Genomic DNA, 22,606 nt, shown 5'->3' with positions numbered 1-22,606 from the left:
ACGTGAGGCACTATAATGCATAATGCATAACAATACGCAACGCACCACAATCGACAATGCACCACAATAAGCGATACAGCACGATACGCAATACGCACTGCATTATAATAAGCAATACAGCATGTGATGTACCACAATGCGCAACACTCGATGCATAACACGCAATAATCAATGTACCACAATGCGCAATACGCGATGCATGGCACGCAATGCACCAACCATCATAAGTTAACAGAATGTTAACATAAGGATGTACAGTGCACCCTATCTATTCAGGGCACCATAAAAAGCAATGCACTACTCAGGGCACTAATGCTCCACCAATACAACACAATACTTATTGTACCACCATCGGCAATACCGCACAATAACTAGTGCACCCCATATTCCAAGCACTGCAATAAGCAATGTGCCACTATATTTACTGCACCACATTAAGCAATACAACACCATTGCGATAAGCAAAACAACCCAATGCGTAATGTACCGCCATCGGCAATACAGAACAATAAGAAATACACCTCCACCATAGGCAATACAGGACAATAAGCAATGCACCACAGTGTCCAGTGCACCAAAATACGCAATGAACCCCCAATACACCACAAGCACTGCATTAGGCTTATGTCTCGTGCATAGGCAGCAATATAAGTAGTGCACCGTGGTCCACCTCGTTGGGCGTTTTGCCTGTTGTGGCGTTGTTTTTGTATTTTTTTGTATTTGTAAGTAATGCACATGCACAAAATACTCAATACAGCACACTACGTTGTGCATCGCAATAGGCACCATAATATGCAATGCACCACAATACATAATAATAAGCATGCATTACGATAAGCAAAAGCTACACACACTAATCACAAAATAAGCAATGCAGCACCGAAATACAGCACAATACGCGATGTATCGTAATAAGCTAAACACCGTAATACGCAATGAGCCGCAATATACCATAACCACTGCATTACAATAAGCAATACAGCACTCAGTGCACTACACCACATAGAGCATCACAATCAGTGGATGTGTGTAATCAGTGATATCGTGTATCACAATGCAGCATACTACCCGATGCACCACAATTTGCAACACGGCACATTATGCGGTGCAACGCAATAAGCAAAGCACTATAGTACGCAATGCACCCAATAACGCTACATTACAGAAACCAATACAGCACGCGATGCACCGCAATATGCAATGCACCGCACAATCAGCAATCACACTGATGCATACCTACCTTTCCACATTTACAACTCATTACACGGCCGCTGTGGTGGTCGAGTGGTTATAGTGCCGGACTCGTGATGCGAGGATCCGGGTTCGAACCCCACAGTGGTGGTCGGCTGAAGTTGGTTTTCTGTGGTTCCCAACTTCAAGGCGCAAATGCGAGCCGATCTCCCCGTTAAAAAGTCTCGCCACAGAGAGCAACAGTCCTACAACGGTAATCATTCAACCATAACACTTCACTCATAGTTCGTAAAACTGGGGGCAGATGACAGCACTACACATAACAAGCATTACACAGAAACAAAAAAACTATACGTCAGGTTGCACTACACGTACACGCACATTCCCGCATTTACCGATTCGTTGGGGGGTTCCGCAGGGAGGGGGGTGCATGTGTGGTGTAGCAGTAGTAGGTAGGGGCTCGGGGATCCATGATGACAGCCACCTCGTTGGGCAATTTGCCTGTTGTGGCGTTGTATTTGTATTTACTTATATTTGTGACAGACAACCTACTGTTCGCAGTGACATCTAGTGAGTCTTTATATGCTAAAATAATCATGAGCTGAGACAAGTGTATTCAGGCTGACCATATTTCCTCGAGAGAAATACGGGACATTGGGATTCCAAATACGGGAAAATACGGGACATCGCCAATTATCGCCAAAAACGACGCCAAAACCACACAAAGTTGCCAAATATTGTTAAAATTACAAATAAATCACAATGGCGGGAAATGATGCATTACTGCAAATTGCAGTGGATTAAAATGTATTCCACGAAAAAAAAAACGTTCACCAAGGCAAATGTGGGAGATTAGTATCCTCATATATAGATGTAATTATCATAAAATAATTTATGAGTTGAAAAATAATGTCAATCTTTGACTTCAATAAAGAATAAAAATTCAACTAGGCTTCGTGTAAAATACGGGAAAAACCGGGACACTTTTGGCGAAAAGTCGGGACGGCCAAAAAAACAGAAAATACCGGGACTGTCCCGGGAAATACGGGACGTATGGTCACCCTAGCAAAGCCCAATACACTGTGTATTGGGCTTTTCTACGTTTTAGGCATTGGTAGAATGTTGATTTGCTTACTTATATCTGTTACAGACAAATCAACTGTTCGCAGTGACATCTATTGAGTCTTTATATGATGTAATAATCATAAGCTGAGACAAGTGTATTAGGCTTTTCTACATTTTAGGCATTGGTAGAATGCCGATTTGGTTACTTATATTTGTTACAGACAACAAACTGTTTGCAGTGACATCTATTGAGTCTTTATAAGCTCAAGTGTTATCATTAGTGGACTGACCATATTTACTCGAGAAAAATATTGTAAATCAAGCTTTATAGAAATACGGAATATCGCCAATTATCGCCAAAATTGATGCTAGAAGTAAACATATAGCGTGCCAACTCGTGCTAAAATCATAGAAAAGTCATGAATATCGGGAAATGAAGCCCGTTTCAAATTTTAAAGAGTTAAAATAAAGAAAGACATGAAAAAAAAAAGTGAGATGATTTTTTTTGTTTGCTGTCTTGATATAATTTCTGAGTTTGGAACATACTTTTATTCGTTGATTTGATGAACAAAATTGATAATGAAAAGTGAAGTTGGCTTCGTTGAAAATACATGAAAAACCGGGACATTTTTGCAAAAGCGTCGCGACAGCCAGAAAAACAGAAAAGACCGGGACTGTGCACGGAAGTACGGGACGTATGGTTACCCTACTTATGGCACTTTTTATTTCACAGCTTACTATAATGTAACAGACACGGAGTAACTCCACACAAGAAATATATATTTATATTTAGTGTGGTGTTGAGTCAGCCCCCCCCCCCAACTCATTCTAAAAATATGCACGAATGTGACACATTCCCCCCCCCACGATTTTTTCTAAAATTTCGATGTTTCGCAATTAATTTACACGTGCATGGTCTATATGGTGACCATACGTCCCGTATTTCCCGGTAATTTCTGTTTTTTTGGCCGTCCCGACTTTTTGGAAAAAGTGTCCCGGTTTTTACACGAAGCCTACTTGAATTTTTATTCTTTTCTTGAAGTCAAAGATTGAAATTATTTTTCAACTCATAAATTATTTTATGATAATTACAACTATATATATGAGAATATTAATCTCCCCCCATTTGCCATGGTGAACGGTTTTTTTTTCGTGGAATACATTTTAATCCACTGCTATTTGTAGTAATGCATCATTTACCACCATTGTGATTTTCCGTAATTTCAACAATAATTGGCAATGTCCCGTATTTCTTATTTATTTATTTCATTAATGCTGGAATAATTTCTTTCAACAATTCTGGAATAATTTTTCATAACTTTTGGAATAATTGCTTTCATCAATTCTGGATTTGTTTCTTTCGCTAATGCTGAATTCTTTTATTGATTCTAAAGTTATTTCATTAATTCTGGAATTATTGCTTTATTAATTTTGGAATTATCTCTCATTAATTTTGGAATTATATTTCATTAATTCTGTAATTTTTTCTTTCATTAATTTTGGAATCATATCATCGATACTGAAATTTTTTCTTTCATTTATTTATTGTTTTAAACTCCTTTAAACAACTATGGATGCCATTAGAAAATAACGGAGATGCGCCGACATTCAACGCGTCACGTGATCTTCCAAGTAATTATATACACCACTGACGTCATACCAGCGCCGGTACTAGAACGCGGGAGGGGGGGGGGGCAACTGCCCCGGGTGGCAATTTTTAGGTGAACACCTTTATAAAATGATCGAATTCCGAATTGGTGGGGGCGGCAAGACAATACAAAAATCCTAGTTATGGCCCTGCGTCATACTCCCTCCAGTAATATAAGCTCAATAGATTTCAGCGCCGATTCACCCATTGAAGTACAGCTTGCATTTGGCGACATTTTTGTCCGGCACACTCAGCAACCAATCTTGATAGAAGGGATTTTTCAACCACACAAGTAATTAAAAGTACACACACTTGTTACTCATTTTTTGTTTTCTTTCTTTAAAGAACCTTATACAACCTTAGACAGCATGGGCGGAGATACGGGGGGGGGGGGAATGTGAAGTTGACTGATCTAATGTATATATGCATATATGAATTGACGTCATCATCATCGTGTCCCCCCCCCCCCAGACTTCCAAGTCAATTACCGCCTATAGTTGACAGTAATCAGAGGAAGCTTCGCTCACTTACGGACCGAAAGGCTGAAATTATTTCGGCAAAAATTATGACACTGTTTTATTAAAATATCCAGAAAATCCTCCAGAAAAAAATACCTAGTACAAAAGTTTAATGACTTCCAACGACTCCAAATACGTCTACATACGATCACAGGATACATGCTACCATAAAGCCGGCTCTAGAAATAGGTATTGGTTGGTTGTTGGGGGCCAGATCGTGCCGACTGAGCTGAAGAAAAAAAACAACGATCGGAAGTTCATTTTGAACTGTAGCTTTTATTCCATAAAAAGTTGCAAGGAAAAAAAACAAGATCATTTACGATCATAAAAGAAATAAATAAATAAAACGGCCGACAAATAACAACCGGCAATCTCGGAGAAAAAAAAACAATCCCGACATAGACGCGGAAAAAAACCAGCCTACAGTACAAAGCCGAGCTCCCGTGAGGGTGAGAGCATGCCGCCAGCGATTTACATATTGCGTCGGGCCGAGCGGTTCCACGTGCACAGAGAATAAAAAGGGAAAAAACATCCCAACATAGGTTTTTAGCACCGCATGAACCGAACTGTATCATTTCGCGTCAACAGAAACGTTTTACATAATCACACTACGCGTTTGTGTATTCCTACCGTGGCGCATCAGCTCACGGCCCTGCTATCAGCTACTCTGTCATCTGCATGCTCCGGTTTGAAGGGAAGCATCGAGCATGCCGTGTGAGGCTTGTTGCGCTCTCTAGGAAAACAGTCGAACTTGTTTTCTTATTATTGGTGAGTGGACGGCGTGTCACGCTGGGCGATTCACTTTGCACGCGGCACAAGAAACCTGCTCCTACGAAAACCCGGCTTTATAATAATGGGGAAAAACGTGCTTTAAATCCAATTATCCTGGGTTATTGGCTACTAAGGCTTTTTCCCTGTGCTTTGCACTTTTTTAAGGACGTCACTTACGAAGTAAAAAAAAAAAAGTGGCGAAAACTATTTCGGAAAACACAAATTTTTCAAGGACTCTCACAGAATTCTTAAAAAAAAATTCTTTTTCAAGGCCTTGAAAATGAACTTTTTTTTTTCAAGGACTTTTCAAGGTTTTCAAGGACCGTACGAACCATGTTTAACATTGAAAAATTTGCAATGGCAGAAGCCCAAGATATATCCACTCTGCGGGCCCCCGTAGAAATAAAAACCTACGAGTTGGGTCCCGGCTCCTTGATTGGGTGGACCTGGATTTTATTGACTGGCAAAATGAACACAAAAATTTTCGTGGTGCTCTGGGAGGGGGTGTCCGAGAAGTCTCCAGGTCGTTGCCCCCCCCCCCCCATGGAAAAGTTGAAAGGTTTCATTTCGGGGTGCCTTGGATGAATCTTAATGATTTTTGTTGTTTAACATTGTAAAATTTGTAACACCGGTAGCTCGAGGTAAATCCAATTTGGGGTCCCGGGTAATTGGTTGGGACCCTGGCTTTTATTTGTTGTTAAAATGAACATAAATTAAAATTTTTCGTAGCCCTCACAGAGGGGATGTCCGACAAGCCATGGGGGGGGGGGGGCATGTGTAGTTGACAGGTTTCATTTTGAGGGCCTTGGATGAATCGCATTGCTTTTCTGTTGTTTTACACTGTAAGACCAGACATGGTCCACGCTCTGTCACAAGAGGGATGTAAGCGTTTTAATTCCTGTCAAAATGGATCTTCAGCAGCTGCTTTGCTGGTATTGCAATGTGCATCTTGATAGAAGTTCTATCCACACACTGATGCTGTGGAAGTGCCGAAATGATGTGGTTGCACAAAATAGATTATACTGCTGGCCAAATACAGCATCATCTAATTGCACATTTTGCACTTTTTTCTTTTGCGAAAGAAACTTCCAATGCTTCAGGAGTATCCATACAAATTTTTAAGTCATTCTGACCAGTAGTTCTTATTGAATAGTTTTCACTGACTAACCTGGCACCTCACTCTGTAGGTCGCTCATTACGGTGACTGATAGAGTGATCTTAAGATCCAGGTCAGCCATTGGCTAAAAGAGTGGCATACCACCGAGTGTGAAAGCACGGGAGTGACCAAAGGACTGACAGAGACAGAGGCATATTTATGGGACTAAGCCGTCTTAGTGTGGCCAACAAGTCGAGGAACGAGTTGTCACAAGAAAATCATGCTAGAATGGGTAAACGGCAGCGCAGTTTACATCGTTCCACTTGGCAGCAAAACCGTAAATACACACACTTCTTGTATCGTAAAATTGACATAAAAATAATGTAAAAAAAAAAATTATTTATTCGCAACCATAATCTGATATAGACATGGATTGTAACGTGTAGTTAAGAACACAGCATGACATATTCGACAATCAAAAAAATATTTTGCTTTCCAGCTTGTTAATCCCAGGGCCGCAACTGGGGGAGGAAAAGCAAGGGAATCTGATTCATCTTTCAACGTTATCAGGGGGAGGGGCACCAAAATGTGTGCTTGCCCTGGTTAATCCCACAAATAATGATAGCTTAGATTCCATTAGTGGGGATCATGCCAAATTTAACGATTATCTTGCCGATTTGGCTCTTTCGAAATACTTCATTGGAGACAACAGCATTTTTCTAACAAACTTGCTTATCTTAAAAGAGGAAGTATAGAACTCCTATAGCTCCCCTAAACATGTCATCCTTATTTCTTTTTATAGCGCAATGCCATTTCTTATCGTCACCAGCATCTTAAGTCTCACTGCCTTGTTCGTAGGTGAAAAATTCATGAGCAACAGATGCACAATTCACACCTCCCCCCCCCCCCCCCAGCATTTTTCAGTCAGACGAAAAAAAAAAAGACTTCTTGCCTGAAATATGCCGCTGGCATAGTTCCGAACAGCGATCGCACCAAGGAATTTGGTTACCATTAGGGGGTTTCGGAAATAGGAATACAAAATCCCAAATATAATGGATCAGTGAATCCAGCGTTTTTTTTACTGGTTCCAGAATTTCTCCTCGTGATGTTCTGTTCTAACCTTGCCACAGAAAAAACCGTTAGTTTTTTTGTCGTCTGCCATCTTGATTTTTACGATGTTGGCACTTTTCCATTGTAACCATCCACTAGAGGGCATTTTTGTTTATCTTAGTGACCACTTCTCGGACCAACTGACAGCTTTCTTGTCTTGGCAAATTTGCACTGGCAGTTTGGCTGAGTTTCTTTTCCGCCAACTTTTCTGAAAGTCAGTCTGACTCTCTTTCAACCGCATTTTTGTTCCTCTTCAACTGAAACCGTAAATGTTTCTTTCCCCCCCCCCACCCCCAAACAACATAACTTATCTGTGTTGCAATGTTGAAAGTGATCTGCGATTCAACGGAACCTAGTTACTATTGACGTGTCAGCCAAACGTGTGTTATCTTTGATACAGTGTTCATTTCAGCTCCGCTTGTTCACACATGCCAAGATATTCCGATAAATTCGATTAAATATCATGATGCTCTATCGCTAAATATAGTGCTGCGAAGCCTAAAAGTGGTAAGACGGTCTTCCACAACACGCGAAGGTTTCCGTCAAAGTCTGTGGGTTCGAATCCAGGGGTAAAAAAAAAGCGCTCTTTACCTACCTAGCCAAGGGCGACCACTGGATAGATGGCAGCTTCAATTCCCACTCAACTCAGATTGTAGGAAATTGCTGTATGGCGATACTATTGGAGTTAATGCAAAGTAATATCACACCAAACGCATGCAGGAAGAATCAAGCCGAAATGCGCCAATTTGGTGTAAAAAAAATGTGTGGATGGTTATAACGGGAAAGTACTAAGATGTCTGGACGAGTAAAAAAAAAAATTCTAGGTCATCAAGGGCAGGAAAACTCAGCGGAATTGGAAATAGCCAAATTTAACACAACCCCAGCTTTCGGAATCTTAGCCAATAATGACCACTGCATTACAGTCTGCTGCGGTAGCCAGGCAAAAAAAAAGCAACAAAAGTTGACATTGAAGGACAAAGGCAGAGACTTGGTTTCGGAGCGTTCTTCATTAACAAATAACGTCAATTTTTATGGTAAAAACTTACATCATTCGAGATGTGATTTTGCCGATTCTGAAATAAGAATCGACATGAAGCTTTTTTTTGTGTCGTCCATCTTGTGTATAAGATTTTCTTCCCACACAAAGTACAGTTAAAAAAAACTAAGAAACGGTACGAGATATAAATCGTGTAAATGTCATTTGCCACAGGAAAAAGAAATATATAAATTGGGACGACTAAAAGAGAACATTCATGCCAGAGAGATACACCTATCACGGACACTTCCTCTCGACCTGTGCTTTGCCGCCCTCGTCGTACTCCTGCTTCGATATCCACATCTGCTGGAACGTGCCGAGCGACGCAAGGATCGATCCGCCGATCCAAGAACCGAACCTTCGCTCGGCGGGTCCGTTGGAGCTTATTATCTTCAGCCTCATGCTTGGTGGTGTCTTCGCGGAGAGGTCCCTGTTCAAGCGTTCCGTGAAACCCTGGATTAGGGTATTGCCGCCGGTCACGATGACGCTGCCGTACAGGCTGGGACGCACGTCGATGTCGCACATCCCGACGCTCGTTGTGACCACCTGGGCAACGCCCATCGCTGTGCCGGGCACACCCTTGATGTTCGACGGGTCAAACAGGGCCTCCGGGATCTGGAAACGTTCTGGGCCGAAATCCTGGTTGTAGCCATTCGGGAACTCGTAGTGGATCACCGGCATGTTCTCGACTGCATCCTTCTCGTACTGGGTGTCGTACACCTGCAGCACGGAACTCTGGAAGTCCTGGAGGACGTTCTTCACCATGTAGTTGTTCCACGACTTGGTCACTTCTGGCAGATTGTTTTTCTTGGTCCACTTCGGCGGTTCGCTCTCCTTCACGCCTTCTTTTGCCGCGATCATGTAGGATGGTATGACGTCTATGTTGTTCTCTTCGAAGTGCTGTTTGCACTGCATGCTCACAAAATCGCCCGCGAGAGGTGATTTGACGATGGCCTGCGTCAGAACATATCCATCGTGGACAGGTACAGCCGAAGTCTGACTCGCGCCACTATCGACAACAATACCGGTCGATCTGCCGTTCGCAAAAGCGGCCAGCACGGCGTTCTTTGCGAGGAAGAAAGCGGGTATGTTGTACTTCTCGAACATCAGCTCTGTGAGCTTCTCCCGTTTCGCCCTTGCGTTCCACGACGGTTCGGACATGAGCACTGGGAAAAGATGAGGTTCTGATTTTATGTGCTTGCTGTAGATGTAGTCAAGAACCCTCTCGAAAAGATCCCAGTCCTCGATCATACCATCCTTCAGGAAAGAACACAGTTCCATTCCTTTCCTGGCGACGTGTATGTTGGACGTGTCGATCAGGTATTTTTTATTGACATTGCTACCGCTGCTGCCGTCATTGGAAGGATTCGTGACAGAGTTTCCGTCTATGTCCATGCTCTCCGGTATGTGCTCCTCTATGACACCGATCATGCTCGGGATGTCTGCCTTCGGGGTATCCTCACCCGCGAAGCCAGCCCTGACAGTGTAATGGCCGATGTCGTACACCAGGGCACCGACCTCATCGCCGCCGTAGACTCCGCCACTCATTGTCTGCCAATAATTCTTGCCGTTAAGAGCTAGAAAGATACAGAGAGAAAGAAAAAATGTCAGTCATTACAGATACTGCTAATCATCTCGAGCAGCTTGCTGCACAGTTCCAGAGCGCTTAAGTGGCCCCAGGGCACATTCTTGGATCACTAAAGTGGCCCACTGCATATTCTCATACCACTACAATGCTCCATAGCATATTATATTTACAGATCACTCGAGTGGCCTGCGGCATCATTTCAGAGCACTCAAAAGACTTGTGACATAGTTTCTGACCACTTAAGTGGCTCGCAGCATCATTTCAGAGCACTTTAGTGGCCAGCAGCATCATTTCAGGGCACTTAAGTGGCCCGTGGCACATTACCAGATAACTTAATTAACCTACGGTGGTGTTCCAGATCACTCAAGTGGCATACGGCACGTGATTGAACCGATGAAGTGGCTCCCAGCACTCTCCTAGAGGTTGAGCACTCACTCCTTGATGCATGGTCATTCAAATCATGATTCATCTCACCGATCACGACTGTCTTGAGACAGAACTGACCCTGGCTTTTATGCAATTCTTGTCTTTTCCCCGCCAAAATCAAATATGTCTCAGATTTGGGGGTGGTCACAGAACCAATTTACTGTGACTTCATATCGGAAGAGGAAAACTCCAGCGAGAATGAAATTTTCCTCAGGTTAACTGTTTGGCAGATATTGACAAATCCGGGGAAAAAAAATATTAGGCGACAGTAAAATTTCATCAGCGTCAAACATCCTCTCATTACAATGGCAATATCGTCCGAAATTGTGTATTCTTAGCCTTTTACCCCTCAACTTTGGGAACCAAGTGTGGATCCTGAGGGAGGTAGGGGCGATGAGAACAATTGTCCCTCCCAAGACCTAAATATAATGTTGGAAAATTTGTTTTGTGTCCCGTAAAAATACAAACGAACAGAAAATTCACACCCCCCTCCCCCACCATACTAGAAGACACATTGACTAATTTCTGATGAAGATGATGACACACAGAAGACTAATTTCTGATGTTACATGCTGTCCTGTACCATTGCCAACCAAATTATTTATGCTAGTCGCTGTTCAAAACCATTTCCGCGGCACATTTCGGGTAAGAAATTAAGGTAGTATACAGGTGGGACACCCCCAGCACGTTTTCCTCCCCCCGACAGATTCAGAAATTTTCATCCATGAAAGAATCAAAAAAATTCACCCACAACGAGACCAACTATTTGCTGGTGATAATAAGAATCGGAAATGACACCGAAATGGATAAGTATAGCACATCCCCTTGACAGACATTCGTGTCGACAGTGGTAAGATTTTTTTGAAAAAGTCAAGGCATTAAAGTAACTAGCCTACTGGCGAGAAAAAAAAAAAAATCTCCAAACTCACCACAACCTAGTTTACAGAATCTCCACAACCAAATGGTTTCATAACACAATCGACCACAAAGAATTTGATGGGCGCTGTTTTCTCCCCCTCGGATTTTGAGGTACAGTTGAATCCCGTTATAACGAACGGAACAGGTGCAGTATAATCCACACCGCCAAATTAGTATAATCTAGATTATTTAGGGTGCTATAAGTCGCCAATGCTGGCGTAATGGCAGTGGGTTGCTGTTTTTTTCTTTGTTGCTTCTAGGAGCTCCCATTACAGATGTTCTAGAACCATCCATTGTAGATGGCGCTCGAAGAGCGGGCGATTCAAATGGATAACAGCGTTTTTCTCCTTTGTCCCGTAGAGTCTATTTCATTCCCAATGCATCATTACCTCATAAATAGGATTATCCCTGATTACCAGGTTGTATTTTTCCCCAGACAGACTTCTTCTATTTTGTAATTACATTTTCGTTTGCCATGTCTTCCGCCTTTAGTGCCGTAAAGAAATATTTTTTAGATTATTATTTTAAATAGTCTGGATACTCAGAGAGACTTATACCCTGAACGATTCGTTTGTTGCCAGAGTCCGTCAGACGAGACACGACCCAGGCTCTGCCCCTCCCGGGATACAAGAAGCGTTTTACAAGTGTGGGTTGTGTTGCCAGAGAGAGTGAGTCCGGGTTTTATTTTTTTTTTTTTCGGCGACCATAGCATCTATTTGGTCTTGGCGACTTTCGTCCAGGCCGTCGGACGTGATTGGCGCCAAAAAAAGTCGCCAGTGTTTAAATGTTGTGCCCCAGTTTTGGAGGACATGTGAAATTTATGTGATGTTTGGCGAACAAGAAAAAAAAATTCGTTTGCTAAAAGGGGGGCCCCAAAACCTTGGCGAAATCTCAAATCGCCAATTTGGCGGCAACCTCGTTCATATTACCTTAGCCAGCAGTTTTAGAAATTATCAATTATCTTCAAAGTTGATGTCCAAATATAAACCTTTGCATTCATTGAATTTAATTCATTTTAGAAGTGAGGAACGTTAACGTTTGTTACGCGCTTCACAACATGATCACGGTCGGGACATGACTCACCACAAATATCGTGACCTTGTCAGTGAACAGAGAGATAAGCTAATTGTTTAGAAAACAACAATCGATACTCACGATAAGCTCACCAATATGATATCACCTAAATTACGAAAGTTTTAAGTCTATTTTGATCTCCAATTCAACCAATAACATAACATATAAAATCACCGCTAACCGCTTTGGTTAACTATTGATGCCACTGATTTATTACATATTTTTTTCAACACTTTAGTATTGGATGACCATATGCTTTCGGAAAATATATACGGGACATTCAGATTGTTTCTACGGATATCGTATTTTTTTTAGAGAAATTTCAAGAGGATTAATGTAAATTAATTGCTCTAGAATATTTCAAGGCATTCGCTCTAAAAAATAAATGGAAGTAGAAAAATTTTGCTTTTGGATTGAGGGTGCATAACTGTTTGTTCGGTCAGGTTCCCTAAAGACGCAGCTCAAGAACTGAGCTGAATTTGATACGCAGTTCAGTTTTTTTTTATGGATACATGAGGAGGCATCCAAATCGAAAGACCTAGGAAAAAAGCAGACGACAGGTGGAATTTGAGTTCTCGTCGTCTCACCGGCCATGAGATATAAAAATTTCAATGGCATTATTATTAATTTAATTCTTCAGAATATTCCAAGACATTTGTTGTGATAAAAATGAAATTTTTTTTTCAATTTTTTCTCAAGACAGCAAAACACTTTGTTCCGTTAGGTTCCTTACAATCGGAGCTCAAAAACTGAGCTGGATTCAACACGCAGTTCAGTTTTTTTTTATCGATACATGAGGAGACATCCAAATCGAAGGACCTAGTAAAAAAGCAGACGACAGGTGGAAATTGAGTTCTCGTCGTCTCACCGGCCATGAGATAGAAAAATTTCAATGGCATTATTATTAATTTAATTCTTCAGAATATTCCAAGACATTTGTTGTGAAAAAAATGATAAAAATGAAAAAAAATTTTTTTTTTTAATTTTTTGTCTCAAGACAGCAAAACACTTTGTTCGGTTAGGTTCCTTACAATAGGAGCTCAAAAACTGAGCTGGATTCAACACGCAGTTCAGTTTTTTTTATGGATACATGAGGAGACATCCAAATCGAAGGACCTAGTAAAAAAGCAGACGACAGGTGGAAATTGAGTTCTCGTCGTCTCACCGGCCATGAGATAGAAAAATTTCAATGGCATTATTATTAATTTAATTCTTCAGAATATTCCAAGACATTTGTTGTGAAAAAAATGATAAAAATGAAAAAAAATTTTTTTTTTTAATTTTTTGTCTCAAGACAGCAAAACACTTTGTTCGGTTAGGTTCCTTACAATAGGAGCTCAAAAACTGAGCTGGATTCAACACGCAGTTCAGTTTTTTTTATCGATACATGAGGAGACATCCAAATCGAAGGACCTAGTAAAAAAGCAGACGACAGGTGGAAATTGAGTTCTCGTCGTCTCACCGGCCATGAGATAGAAAAATTTCGAGGGCATTATTATTAATTTAATTCTTTAGAATATTCCAAGACATTTGTTGTGAAAAAAAATGATGGGAAAAAAAAAAAAAACCCAGCTTTAAAGCCGGGTCTTCCTAGGAGCAGGTTTCCTGTACCGCGCGCAACGTAATTTGCCCAGCACGACAAGCTGTCCACTCATCAGTAAGAAAAGCAGCACGACTGTTTTCCTACAGAGCGCAATACGCCTGACGACAGCGCTTTACGTCGGCCGTGATTGGCCGACTGCTTCTGGAGGAGTAAAATGCGTCGTGTGCCGCGGTTTTTGCCGATATTCTCTTCACTCTTGAGTGTTTTCTTTTCCTTCCCTTCAAACCGGAGCATGCAGACGACAGAGTAGCTGATGCCAAGGCCATATACAAAATATAGCCGCCCTGATCTGATGTGCCACGCTAGGAAAACACAAGCGCTAGGAAACACGCCGGTGGCGTGTCTCTGAAGACGCTGCGTCTCCTCCGGCAAAGCCGAGACGTGACCGCGACTGAAGCGCGACGATAGCGTCCTCAACTCTTGTAAGAGGCAGGTCAACATCATCTATAGCGGAAGACCTCCGCGCGAAGCTCGTGACGTCACTGAAGAAGGTCATCTCACCTATAGCCATTCGATATCCATAGCCATCATCTTTACTCTTTTTTGTAATATATCTAGTGGTTATAGGTGAGATGACCTTCTTCAGTGACGTCACGAGCTTAGCGCGGAGGCCTTGTGCTGTTGGACAAGTACCCCGGGGTCTCCAAGTCTGCTTTTGACGTAAGTAAGTAGTCCATTTTTCCTCAGAATATTCAGGGAAAAAAAAAATTCCCAGTATCATCGTTGTGAGGAAAAGAAATGATCGGGATCAGAATTGGCGATTTCTATGCCCCACATCCAATCACTATGCGGTATTTGTGAGCCAATCAGGAAGATTCTACGCCAAAACAAGAAGAAACGAAATAGGATGCTGTGTTTCAAAATGTGGGAAACGTGCTGGGTAGTCTAAAGGACGTTTATGGCAAACAGTGCAGAGACCTTCTATCTCTAGGAGGTGCTGGCTGAATTCGCTGCCACTTCTAAGCCCCTCCCCACCATCTATAGCAGTAGGGCGCCGCAATCTGCGTCTGCGTCAGAATGCCTCCGCGCGTTGACGCAACATCACCTACAGAATAAGGCCTCCGCACGAAGCTCGTGCGAAAGAAGGCCATTTCACCTATTGCTATTGGATATAGCAGGCCGACGCATGCGATATCTTTACCTTTTTTGCAGTATATCCAATGGCAATAAGAGAAATGGCTTTCTTCATTGACGTCACAAGCTTCGTGCGGAGGCCTAAGACGCCTTCATATAGTGTATAAAGGGGTTCTACGGAGACCTTGTTCTGTAGGTGGTGTTGGTTGACGTCATCGTAATGAGCCGGGCGCTGTATTCGCTACCATTTCTATACGAGTGGGGGGGGGGGCTCTGCGCGCGATGACGTTTAACGAAGGCGTAAAGAGGGAATTTTCGACCAATAGTCCAGTGCAGTTATTTCTGGAACAGACTGTGTATCGTGAATTGTTGTCCTTTGGAGACAGTCAAAAATTCACAACTCGTTTCCAATTTCGTGCACGTCGTCAAACAAGACTACTTTTGAAATGACTGTTCGAATCTGAAAGAACTCTTGCCTACGCCGCTTAAAGGGGACGGAGCGTCATGCTTACCCCCGGCTGACGACCCTACGTCCAAACGAGGGAATTGCAAGCAGGGGAGGGGGATTCTCTTAAAACTTATTTTGAACGGAGGAAGGGCGTTCAAAGAATAAAAGAGCCATCCGACTCGCAAGCATCTAAGGAACGGACTCGGATCTCATTCCTATACGTGATCCGCGATTCAACAAGCCCGATAGAAGCCCAGAGATCGAGTTGAACACGTAGGAGGAACTCCGCACGGTGACGTTTCACCTTTAAAGTCGGGTTTTCCTAGGAATAGGTTTATTGCGCAGCGTGAACCGAATTAGACTATTTCGCGCGGACAGAAACGAGTTACATAATCACGCTACGCGTTTGTGTTTTCCTAGCGGGGCGCATCAGATCAGGGCGGCTATGTAAAGTATATGGCCTTGGCATCAGCTACTCTGCCGTCTGCATGCTCCGGTTTGAACGGAAGGGAAAGAAAACACACAAGAGTGAAAAGAATATCGGCAAAACCGTGGCACACGACGCATTTGACTCCTTCAGAAGGAGTCAGCCAATAACGCTCAACGTAAAGCGCTGTCGTGAGCCGTATTGCGCTCTGTAGGAAAACAGTCATGCTGCTTTTCTTACTGGTGAGTGGACGACGTGTTGCGCTGGGCGAATCACATTGCGCGTGGCACAGGAAACCTGCTCCTAGGAAAACCCGGCTTAAAAAAAGCGTAAAGAAAGCATTTCGGACCAATAGTTAGTTCAGTTTAGTTACTTTAGGAACACACTGTATTTTCAACAAAACCAACCACCCTTTTTATTCATCAAATTAACGAATAAAATTATCTTCCAAACTCAGAAAATACATTACGACAATTACAATAACAAATTACAATGTTCATCTCGCATATTTGTCGTATTTTTTATTTTAATTCACTGCAATTTCAAGTGGGGATTCAATTCCCACTGTTGGCCACTTTTACAGTGATTTCCGCATAATCTGGCACGTTTGCTCACTTTTGGCATTTTTTTTGGTGATAATTGGCAACGTCCCGTATTTTGAGACCAATTTCCCATATTTTTCTCGAACAATTATGGTCAGCACACTATTCCATGACTATCCTGAGATTTTGTTGTGAAAGAATGGTCTATCAGATAACAACGAAGACATGGAAGACCACAGTGTCCAAAGAGGAATCATTGTTTCAGAAGTTATATTAAGGAGCGTGCGAAGGCACGTGTGGTAGTTCCTTAGTGTTAACTCGCGTTTTTCGTAATAATTTTGTTTTTTCTCGTTTTTTCCTTTCAACGTGTTTGAATTATTCTATACTTTTCTAGTGGTTCGGTGATTATTTATTTTGACAGTTCGTAAATTATTTTTTCGATTTAAAGTGAAATCTTATAAAGTTCGGACTCAAGGTAAGGACTCTGTTCTCCCACGTGGTTACAATGCCCTTCGCAAGAGCAGGGATAATTTCATAGATTTTCTGGCTAATAGTGTCAAGGTGTTCCAAACAACTATGAATTCTGCCGGGTCAGAGACCTTCGCTTCGGCTAGCACAGGTAAGGTGCCTAACCCTTTTAATGTTTGGTCGTCCTCGATTTGCGACATGGATATCATCGATCATTCCGAACTAGCGTGTCTTTTTACTCTCAAACTTTCCGGTCCGCAAGCTATTCCGAAAACAAGACCCATTGATTTGAAGAAATACATTTGTGGCCAAATTTCAAACCCCAAAAATATTCATGAAATTCGCTTCACCCGTGCCGGTGAGCTTCTGATTACCACAGGTGATCCACAAATAGCTAAGGAGATCTTGAAGATAGTCAATATTTTTGATATTCCTGTCAAACCTTTCCTTCTTACAGAATCCATCTCATCTAAATTTATTATTAACAATGTCCCTACTGATATTCCAGTTTGCGAAATCGCAGATGAGCTCCAAAGTGAAAACCTCCAGGTTATCAATGTCCGTCGGTTCATCAAAGACAATAATCCCTTGCAGACGGTATTAGTCACGATTCTTGGTAAAAGTATACCAAGTGAGGTTAAATTGTGGTTCCTAATTTTCCATCCACGCCGTTTCATAGATCAACCAAAGCAATGCCAAAAGTGTTTTAACTATTCGCACAGAAAAAAGTTTTGTAGAGCTACTAATCAAATTTGCAAAAAGTGTGGTGGCGATAACCATGACTATGACCAATGTCAAAACTCTGTTTCTTGTATAAACTGCAAAGCTTCTCACTTTGCCACTGACCGTAATTGCCCGACATTTATTTTTGAAGCGAAAGTCCTCAAATACAAAGCTGAAAATTATGTCCCCATAAACATTGCGCGAGCCAGATGCAAATCCAACGATACGTCGTATGCTGGTCGAGCCAATATTTCAACTTCGTCGGATATTAACTCTTTGAAACAGGAGATCAGATCCCTTGTTCATGCAGAGGTAAACGCTCTTAGAGAAATCGTTCTCAAGGAGCTAAATGCTAGTCTCCAAGAATCTCTCCACAACTCAATTAAATCCTTGATACCGGTGATCGTGAGCTCAATTCAGTCATCACTCCGAAATACGTGCATGCCAGCTTCAGACGGTGCACTTGTAGACATGGAGGCCTCCGGTCCTTCTGGTATAAACGTTAATGACACACTATCGTCTGAGAAAGGTCTAATCTCCGATGTTTCTAGTGAATTCGAGTGTAATGATTTCTCCATTTCGCCCGCGGAAAGAGCGAAGCAACGCCGAACAATTAAAAGACAAAAAAAGGGGTCTGAGCCCCAATCCTGAACTTGAGTGCCCCCGCACCCGATCGTTATCAAGTAGATAGCGATGTTTTTTGTCTTTTTTGCCTTTGTTATGTGCGTAGTTTTTTTTCCCCCCTTGTTTTTCTTTCTGCATTCAGTGAAAAGATTTCATTGTTATTGTGCTCAAACTTGTTTTGTTGTTTTTTTTCCCTCCCCTAAAGTCGGTTATTTTTATGTTTTTTTCCTTACTTTTTTTTTTTTTACTATTTGCTATATAATGAATAATGTTGACAGTAATATCAAGATTATCTCATGGAATGTTAGGGGTATTTCATCTAAATATTTAGCGATACATAATTATATGTTAGATTATGATGCTTTATGCTTTCAGGAATCTTCTTTGAAGCCATCAAAAAATTTCTTCCTTCCGGGTTATCATATCTATCGTGCTGATAGACCTGACGATTTCGGGGGTGGTCTTGTACTTGCAGTTCGTTCAATTTACCCCTCCCAATTTATTTGGAAAAGAGTGGATTCATCGTTTGAACTCCTTATTGTCAAAATATTTTTTACAGATCGTCCGTTATACCTCATCAATGCTTACCGGCCCTCATCTCCTTTCTCTTTCACAGCTATTAATGAAATTTTCAATTTTATTTCCGGGGACTTTGTTCTTCTTGGTGATTTTAATGCCCATTTCTCTGCGTGGAATTCGCATTTTGATTCAACTGCTGGCCGAGCTCTTTATAACTGGTATTTATCCAATAATGTTTGCCTTACTCCTCCTACTTGCCCTACCTATTATGGTGCTACCACGCAATCCTATCTGGATTTGTGTTTTTCATCGCCTGAGGTTCATCGTTCACTATCCTGGTCACCGTTGTCATCATTATTTGGTAGTGATCATCTTCCTGCTCTGATCTCATTCTCCTCATTGTCAAGTTCCAATATCTTCTACTCATACAAAATTCGTTGGGCATCCTTACTTAAAGATTTAAGTAGGGTTTCCGCTAACGCACCGTTTGATACTCTCTATGTTTCCATTTCTGAAATGGTTCAAAATAATTCCTTTATCACCAGGCGCCCTCGTTACCCTCGTATTTCTCTTGATAAAGATGGGCGTCTTCTCCTTAAGGAGAAAAAACTGGCCTTTCGTCATTTTAGGTTTTCTCCTTCGCAAGACAACTGGATCTCATACAAACGGTTGTCTGCTAAATTTCGGTGCCACCTTCGCACTCTGAGAGTCAAACTTCTTTCAGATGAGATACTTCCTTTCTCTCCGCCTTCCAAGATTTATTCAACACTAAGACGTCATAGATACGTCGCAAACAAATCTTTTGATAACTCTCATCTTTTTTTTGTCATTGCCCAAAACTCTTATGCCGACGCTCTTGATCAAATTGACCTCTTCCGAGATCATCATTTCCCGTGCGGTCGTAGGGTTCCCCCTCATGTCTTTGTGGGGCCCCCTCATTCATTCGGTGAACATATGGATATGGCGTTTACAAATATAGAATTATTGCGAGCTCTTCGGACTGGTAGATCGAGTACTCCGGGTCCAGACAGTATCCCACTACGAGTCTATAAAAGTCTTCCAAAAAAAGGTCTGGAATTTCTACATGCGTTCAATGATTTATGGTCATCAAATTATATCCCTCCTTCATTTAAGGAAGGCAGAATTGTCTTTATTCCAAAACCTGGCCGTTCACCATCGGAACCCTCCGCTTTTAGACCTCTCACTCTGATTAACACTGTGAACAAAATTTTCGAACGCCTCATTCTTTTTAGATTAAACTGGATTTCATTCAAATTTAATTTGTTCTCTTCCTGCTTTTATGGGTTTCGCCCCAAAACTGGTTCAGAATCATGTTTACGAGACATTGTGTCCACTATCTGGGATGCTTTCAAGAACTCTCATGTCTTGTATCTCATTGCCTTAGACTTGAAAGCAGCGTATGATTCGGTTCGTCATGATCTTCTAATTAACAAATTAGCACGAATGGGGTTCGATAAGAAATTTCTATCGTGGCTTTATGAATACCTCATCAACCGTCTCCATTTTATTCACTGGAGAGGCAGGAAGTCCAGTACGTTTTCTCCTACTACTGGTCTCCTTCAAGGCTCTTCTTTATCGCCTCTTCTGTTCGCTTTATTTACGATTGATTTACCTTCATACTTGCCTCCTAACATTCATCTCTTCTTGTATGCGGACGATATTTTCCTGGCCGCAAGTAGTTCGGATGGATCCTCCGCTGAATCTTCTCTTACTCTCGCTGTATCTAAGACCATGCAATGGGCTGAAGACAGTGGTCTCACTATCTCCCTTCCCAAGTCAAAATTTTCAATTTTTACTAGGAAACGTTCCTTTCATGTTCCTACATTTACAATTGGTGGAGTGTCTGTTCCTTTTGATCCCTTCATAAAAATTCTGGGGGTCTTTTTTGATAGATCTCTGACTTGGGCAAAACAACTCAGTACAATTAAAACTAAAGGCACTTTTATTTTAAATATTTGTCGGTCCATCGCATTCCGCTCTCGAAATGTTCCTTGCAGGTATACGAAACCCATTATCTTAAATATGGTGTCTGGTCTTCTATGCTATGGTGCACATGCTTGGTTCAATTCCTCTCGCTCATCTCTTTCTAAAATTAATATTATTTATCACTCTGCTTTGCGTTCAATTTTGGGTTTACCTATATCTACTAGAATTGACAAAATGAGAATGATTTTGGCATTACCGACTCTTACTGAACTCCTTTCATCTCGATGTGGCTCTGCTTGCATTCGGTCAACGGCGTCACCCTCCCAGGGCCCTTCTAATCTGTGGGACTCAGGTTTCAGACGTTTAGCCCCCCCTCTGAGGACGAAAATGGAAAATTTTTCCGAGACTATTGATTTCAATCTTACAAGCACTCTTCAACCTATTTTTGATTTTTACCCTTGGCATCTTCAAAACGTTTCTTTCATCACTGATGACTTGGATTTTCAGAAAAGTTTCCCCCATGGTTCTTTGCAACTTTCGTTCCAGCACTATTTAGACTCCTTGGACCCGTCTTCCATCATCATCGCCACGGATGCCTCTAAGAAAAATCAAGTTGTCTGCGGTGCTTTCTGTCCCTTAACTAACGTCGTCAAGACATGGTTTATCAATTCTAGCTCTTCTGTGTTTACCGGGGAAGCTCTTGCAATTATTCTTGGCCTCCGATTTTTTATTCCTGGTTCTCGGCAACCCATTGTCATAATCTCAGACTCCAAATCTGTTATTTCTGCAGCACGAACGTTCTCATTCCATTCTCCTACTGTCATTTTTCTTCTTTATTACCAGCTTGTTTTCACAAGCTCTCTTTCTAATCACATTTCTATTATCTGGGTCCCTGGTCACTCTGGCATTACTTTTAATGAGATTATTGATAGTCACGTTCGCACTGCGGCTTCTTCTCAGCGTGTAACCCCTTCCAGCCTCTACCCAGAAGATCTGAACTCAATTTTTAAATCCCGATATAAAAAATATTTCACTCAATCACTTAAAAATACACTTCCTGATTTCCGTCCATTTTATGATTGTTGCAAATTGTATTCATCCTTTTTTTCGTCCGGTAAATTTGAAAATATGTTTTACAAGCTCCTCTGTAACAGGGCTCCTCTTTTTGAGTATTTACATCGCATTAATAGGGCGGATAATCCATTGTGTAGCCATTGTAACAATTTGGAAACTGCTTCTCATTTTCTTTTTTATTGCAGTCATTATGATTCTGTGCGTAATGCTACTTTTCGCAATCTTCATTTTCCGGTCTCTTGTTGGCGAGATTTTGCGTCGACTCCTCCTAATATTATTATTCCTCTCTTTGAACGTTTCGTCACTCGTAGTTCCCGTTTCGTCTAGTTGTTGGTTTTCAAGTTTCATCCTATCGATACTCACTATATATATGTGTGTGTGTGTGTATATATATATGTGTATAAATTTTTCAGTATTACTATTCTTTGCTTTGTTTCATTCAATACTTTTATTGTTGTCATTATCTGTGCTATGATTCTTATGCTTTTGTTGTTGTCATCACCTGCGACAATGTATTATTCATGGTTTTTGTTGTCATTTAATTTTGACAATTATTATTTTTTTAATTATTATTGACTGCTAATGTATAATTGATAGGCATAATTTCTTTTTTCTAATTTCCTAGATGTTTTTGTTATGATCCTGGCATCTCTATTCTCAATTTTTTTTTTTAATGATCAGGGGATGGTCATAGTAGCCGAGAGCCCTGTATAATT

At 41.4% G+C, this 22,606-nt stretch overlaps 1 protein-coding gene across 1 annotated transcript; it reads right to left on the bottom strand.

Moving 5' to 3' along the window:
* Positions 1-6,673: 6,673 nt before the first annotated feature.
* Bap55 (Brahma associated protein 55kD) lies at positions 6,674-12,648 on the bottom strand. Its single transcript, XM_089252141.1, has 2 exons — positions 12,523-12,648; positions 6,674-10,012 (listed from the first exon to the last, which is right to left on the bottom strand). Exon 2 carries the CDS (start codon positions 9,981-9,983, stop codon positions 8,673-8,675), a length of 1,311 nt encoding a protein of 436 aa, XP_089108267.1. The 5' UTR covers positions 9,984-10,012; positions 12,523-12,648; the 3' UTR covers positions 6,674-8,672.
* Positions 12,649-22,606: the final 9,958 nt, after the last annotated feature.

Source organism: Pholcus phalangioides, unplaced genomic scaffold, assembly GCF_987345545.1.
Source record: "Pholcus phalangioides strain wild (caught in Gottingen) unplaced genomic scaffold, Ppha-v1.0 ptg000028l_1, whole genome shotgun sequence".
In the NCBI taxonomy this organism is placed as follows: domain Eukaryota; kingdom Metazoa; phylum Arthropoda; class Arachnida; order Araneae; family Pholcidae; genus Pholcus; species Pholcus phalangioides.
The sequence above is the reverse complement of the archived record's forward strand: the minus strand, read 5'-3'. Positions and strand labels throughout refer to the sequence as shown.

Bases quoted from the DNA above. Each gene is read 5' to 3' on its own strand.
- Bap55 (XM_089252141.1), bottom strand. From the start codon at position 9,983: ATGAGTGGCGGAGTCTACGGCGGCGATGAGGTCGGTGCCCTGGTGTAC.